This window comes from Vicia villosa, unplaced genomic scaffold (genome assembly GCF_029867415.1).
Source record: "Vicia villosa cultivar HV-30 ecotype Madison, WI unplaced genomic scaffold, Vvil1.0 ctg.000449F_1_1, whole genome shotgun sequence".
NCBI lineage: Eukaryota > Viridiplantae > Streptophyta > Magnoliopsida > Fabales > Fabaceae > Vicia > Vicia villosa.
The window spans coordinates 114,483-120,607 of NW_026705213.1; the positions used below are offsets into that span (position 1 = coordinate 114,483).

Consider the following 6,125-nt stretch of genomic DNA (forward strand, 5'->3'; position numbering starts at 1 on the left):
AACTAATGTTTCCTCCTCCGTTTGACAAAACACACAATTGGTCTCATTACCCTCCACCAAAGTGCCTCTTTTAACCAATTGATCTTTTATGGCCAATTTTTCAAGAATCAAACGCCACCCGAAAAATAAAATTTTAGAAGGAGATTTTGTTTTCCAAAGATAATCCAAAGCTGATACCATAACTTGATTTATAGGAGGCCCGGATAACTATTCTTTGAATCGGTCATAGCATGAGCTGACTGTAAAAGCTCATTCCGCACACAGATTCCAAACGAAGCCATCATCACCGCTGTCACGAACTTCCAGCTGCTGCATTAGAGAACTCAGATCAGCCAGCAACGTTAATTGCTGCTGAATGACGCTGTCAGCACAACAGTCGGTCACCAAATGATCCACGCTCCACATCCATTTGCCATCACACACAGATCCTGCACTACTAACAGCAGCCAAGTGATTTTCTGCATAACCAAACAACTCTACAAAAGCCTCCATTAACATTTGCGGACCCAACCAACAAGCATACCGAAGAGGAATTTCTGCTCCGTTCCCTACAGAACAGTCAATATCTCCCGCGAAGTGATTGTTATTGAGATTCTCATAATTATCTGAAGTAATTATATCTCTCCACCAAATTGAATCTTTCTTTTCCACTACCGAATTATCCCCAACTAAAACTTTTAGCATCAAATTACCATATCTTGCTTCTAAAATATCCCTCCAAACCGCTTCCTTTTCCACAAGCATTCTCCACTTCCATTTACGAATTAAGGCCACATTCATAATTTCGAAATTCTTGACTCCGAGGCATCCCTCCTCACGGGTTTTGCAAACCGTATCCCAAGACACCCAGTTGATAGACTTTTTAAGATCGCTCCCGTTCCAAAGAAATTTGCTTTGTAAAGATCTAATCTCATCTAACACCATTTTGGAGTCTTATAGAAAGATAGAGAATAGATAGGAATTGAATTTAGAACGACATTGATCAACACCACTCTACCCGCTATATTGAGATGTTTCCCTTTCCAAACGGCCAATCTACATTTTAACATCTTCAATAAATCTTTCCACAATGAAAACTTCCTCGGATCTCCTCCAACCCTAACACCAAGAAACTTAAAAGGCAAATGTCCCACTTTACACGAAAGAAAAGAAGACGCAGCTTCCATGTAACAATCACCAACATTAACACTGTAAACATTGCTTTTATGAAAATTTATCCGAGATCAGGACATTAACTCAAATCCTCTAAGGATAGATTTCATACACCCCAAGTTTGCGGTGTCTCCTTCGGCTAAAATTATGTGTCATCCGCAAATTGCAATATGTCCACCTCCTTATCATCTTTGATCTTGAAACCACAGAATTCTCTATTTTGCTTAGACTTCCTCAATAGAGTGGTGAACGCCTCCATGACTAGAACAAACACAAAAGGGGATAGCGGGTCTCCTTGCCTAAAACCTTTCTCGACAAAAAGTCCTTCGTAGCACTACCGTTGACTAGGATGGCTAACGAATTGGTAAAGATACTCCCCTCCATCCATCTCATCCAACGATCACCAAAACCCATCTTTCTTAAGACATATCTCACAAAATTCCAACTTACTCTATCATATGCTTTTTCAAAGTCGACCTTCAACACAACACAACCTCTCTTTCTTCTTTTCGCTAGATCCAACGCTTCATTCACCACAAGAACTCCGTCCAAAATGTATCTCCCCAGAATGAAAGTCGTTTGATTTCTCAAAACCAACTTCCTAATCAGCCGTCTCAATCTTGTTGCCATCATTTTTGCTAAAATCTTGTATAAACTACCGACTAGGCATATAGGCCGATAGTCACTCAAGGATTGGGGGTTTGACACTTTTGGTATTAGAGTTATAAAAGAAGATGAACAATATTTACTGAGAATATCTTTTTCATGAAAATCCCTCACGAACAAAAGAACATCATCCTTGATCACATTCCAACACACTTTGAAGAATTCCAAAGAAAAACCATCCGGCCCTGGACTTTTGTTGCCATCACAAGACCAAACGGCCTCTTTCACCTCCTCTTCCGTAAAGCTTCTTTCCATCAACACCACATCCTCCTCAGTCAAACTATAAAAAGAGAAACCCTCCAGCACCGGTCTAGATAAATCTTCTTCCTTGAAGAAAGTTTGAAAGAAACTTTTAACCTCCTCTTTAATATTTCCCACTCCTTACACTATGCCATCCTTTCCTTCCAACTTAGATATTGCATTACGCCTTTGTCTATCCTTGATAGCATTATGAAAGAACCTAGAATTTTTATCTCCTTCTTCCAACCAAAGGTTGCGAGATTTTTGCCGGAGCATGAAATCTTTTATGTTCAAGCACTTCCATAACTCTTTAGTTGCTTCTCTTCTATCATGAACTAAAGGATCAATGAGACCTCCGAGATTTTCCACCATTAACCTGTCCTAGTTATTAATTGTGTCAACCTCCTCCTCCATCTTTAAATTTATCCACCCAAAAACCTCTCTATTCCAACACCGAAGCCTTTCTCGCAATCTTTTGAGTTTAGCATACAAGACATAATCTCCCTCCTCTTAAAACTCATCTTCCCCCATTCTTCTTTGATAAACTCCATAAAACTATCATGTTTAAACCACACATTATTAAACCTAAAAGGTTTTGGACCCCAATCTACTTTCCCCATATTCAAGCGGATAGGCGCGTGATCCGAAATGTCCCTCCTTTCGATTCATTGGTCTATCACCTCCCACTCCTCAATGAAATTCCTCGATAGTAAAAATCTATCAAGTCTACTCATTTCATTTCCATTATCTTTGAACCATGTAAATTTACCTCCCACACAATTAACATCTACCAAATCCATATCCTCCACAAAACAAGGAAACTCTTCCCTTCCCCTTGAAGACTTGTTGCCGCCCTCTCCTAATCTTTCATCTTCGATCAAAACTTCGTTAAAATCTTCCACAATACACCATTCCTCTTGCCCTTTATGATTCTTCTTATCTAATTAAGAAGACCACACCATTCGTCTTTCTAATTTGTTACAAGGAGCATAGACATTGACTAAATTGTACCCCTTACCCTCTTCCAATTGATGTTGATTCCACATATCCTTTGCCCCCGAAACTGTAATTAACAGCCAAAGCACCTTTCCTCCACAGAATCACCATTCCACCCGCTGCCGCCAGAGAATTACACTCGTCCATTCTACATCACTGCCTCCCCAAAAAGCCCCAACTACATAGTCATTGAAACTAGATAACTTACTTTCTTAGATGAAGCAAACGCCTATATTATTGGATTTTATCCAGAAACTAACCCTCTTCCTCTTAGAAGATAAACCTCCCCCTCTAATATTATAAGACATAAGATTCATGATAACATCCTATTTTTCTCCTTCAAAACATATAACCCTTCCTAATCCCTAAGCTCCATCAGCTCGATCTGCAACTCAATTAATTTGTCCTCTTTCTCACTCACCACTCCCATCTTCGCAATTGAAGACCAAACCTTTCTCCCCACATCCGATTTTCCTAACAACCTAGAATTACAGCGAACGATGTTTGACTCAGAAACAGAGTTACAAAAAGAGACCGACTCACCTGATAAATCTGGGTCTTTAATCGAATCAGAATGTGTACGCTGAGCATCTCTTTTCTTCATGGATGGATCACTTCTTGGTCCTATGCACGCGAAGTAAGATGAAGAAATATTGACGTTGTCCCCCAAGCCACACACAGATTTTTTCATTTTTTTCTGTCTCAACTTTAATGGGTGGACTAAGCTACAAGCCAAGTCAAAAGTAATGGGGCGTTTCTGATGGACCTCTTTCACCCTTGGCCCATTGGATTTTAAGCACATATCCAATCCACCACTGGTCCCACAATCCAATAAAATGTTGTCCAAAAAATTATCAATAGGTGCAGAGTCCCCCACTCTACTCACCTCAAAACTATCCACGCCTGTTACTTCTTCATTAAATGCACTATGCTTTTCTGCCTCAAGAACCTCCAAACTTTTTTAATCATGTAAATTAAAAGCCACCTTTTTTTCTTTTTTCCAAAACATCCTCCTTGTTACGTGCAACATTCTGACTTTTGAATAAAACCTCTGCCTCCGTGTCCCTGCTTTTATCTTTTGTCACATCAACAACTTCTTTCTCTTTCCTGCACCTGACCTCCATTGCTGAAACCAAACCTTCCATATCTTCAGAATTAGCAGCATCCAAATAACACGAAGGTTATGATTCATCTACATCCCACGATCTTCCTCCTTTCAACCATTCGAACTGGACCCCTGAATCTTCTATCATACCAATGGTAAAGGATTTTCCTGCAATGACAAGCTTGAAAGAGCCATCCAAAGATAACTTCCAATCCTTTTTAATGAAAACTTTAGCCTCGTCCATTATGGTTCTTGCCAAAGTCTCATCATCACATTTAATAAAACACCTGCAACAATCAGCTATGCGTCTGAATATACTTTCGCACCAAGCATGACAAGGAATCCCTGATAACCTTAACCATGTTAGCCTCTCTTTATCTACATCTGCCGAATCCCATGGTTTGATGGAACTAAACCATTGATTCCACCATTCCTTCTTTTCTTCTACGAACAACTCAGTTTCGCAACAAACTAAGTCCTCCAACAAGCATAAATTTGGGCCCACCTTACATTTATCTTCCAATTACTCCTGCTGCGCCTGACTTTGTTCCACCCCCTATCGCCTTCCATAAGCTCTGCCTCGATAGATTCCATAAAGGATCCCTTGCCCTAACTCTAAAGTTAGAGAGAAGGGAGACTTTCTCTCTCTAAGTATAATATTAGTAAATCACCAATATTGTACGGGTTAATAGTTTCTGTGGTTGGCACCGACAATAAAGATAATTATAACATAAACAGATTTGACAATTCAACCATACTTCTTCCTTTGTATTTAAGAAATGGTTTTAACAAATATGAATTTTTTTCATCAAATAAATTGTATCGTCCTTTAAATAGCTGTAAAAAATCCTTCTTAAAATTAAAAATACAACAAATTGTTTACAGTATGTTGTATTTTCCCATCTAGCATCGTTAGTATACATTTTAGATTAAAAAAAATTAGCCAATTTTGTTAAATAGTTCTAACCTTTTATGACATGAAAGATTAAAACAAAAAAGTTAAGTTATATTGAAGAATGGTATTTATAAAACCATGGATCATATAGTTGGATAGAAAATTGAGTTGTTTGTGTGATAACTAGTAACAAACCCGTGCATACGCACAGGTTCTGTTCGGTTACACACATTTGGATACATCTTTTATTTTAAATAAAATGTTAAAACGAAAAAATATTTAGATAAATAATTGATTATTTCATACATAAAAATATTTATATCAATAATAGATTTTTTTTTTCCGTATACCATTTTTGGATCAAAAATATTTGATCATAAATACCATTCATTTCTCGTATATAAAAATATTTAGATCAATAATAGATTTTTTTCTCAAATATTTATATTAATAGTATATTTTTTACCGTATACCATTTCTGAATAAAAAATATTTGGATCATAAATAACATTTTTTCGTAAATAATATATTTTTTCCGTATACAAATATTATTTTTGTTTAGGTATTATTTACAAAAATATTTGGATCAATATTAAATTTTCGTATATAAAGATATTTAGATCAATAATAGATTTTTTCCCGTATATCATTTTTGGATAAAAAATATTTGATCATAAATACCATTTCTCGTATATAAAAATATTTAAATCAATAATAGATTTTTTCCCGTATATAGACTTCATTTTTGTTTAGGTCATTTATAAAACTATTTTGATCAATAGTAAATTTTGTATATAAAAATATTTAGATCAATAGTATATTTTTTTCCGTATACCATTTTTAAATAAAATATTTGGATCATAAATACCATTTTCCGTAAATAATAGATTTTTTTCGTATATAAATGTTATCTTTGTTTAGGTATCATTTATAAAAATATTTGGATCAATAGTAAATTTCATATATAAAAAAATTTAGATCATAAATAACATTTTTGAACAAAAAAAATATTTGGATCATAAATAACATTTTACGTATATAAATATATTTAGATCAATAATAGATTTTTTC

The 6,125-nt window shown here is 35.8% G+C and overlaps 1 protein-coding gene across 1 annotated transcript; it reads right to left on the reverse strand.

Annotated features, from left to right (window-relative positions):
• Positions 1 to 249: 249 nt before the first annotated feature.
• Positions 250 to 2,430, reverse strand: LOC131628373 (uncharacterized). The gene is made up of 4 exons (XM_058899207.1): positions 2,204 to 2,430; positions 1,511 to 2,098; positions 1,040 to 1,188; positions 250 to 932 (listed from the first exon to the last, which is right to left on the reverse strand). Exons 1-4 carry the CDS (start codon positions 2,428 to 2,430, stop codon positions 250 to 252), a joined length of 1,647 nt encoding a protein of 548 aa, XP_058755190.1.
• Positions 2,431 to 6,125: the final 3,695 nt, after the last annotated feature.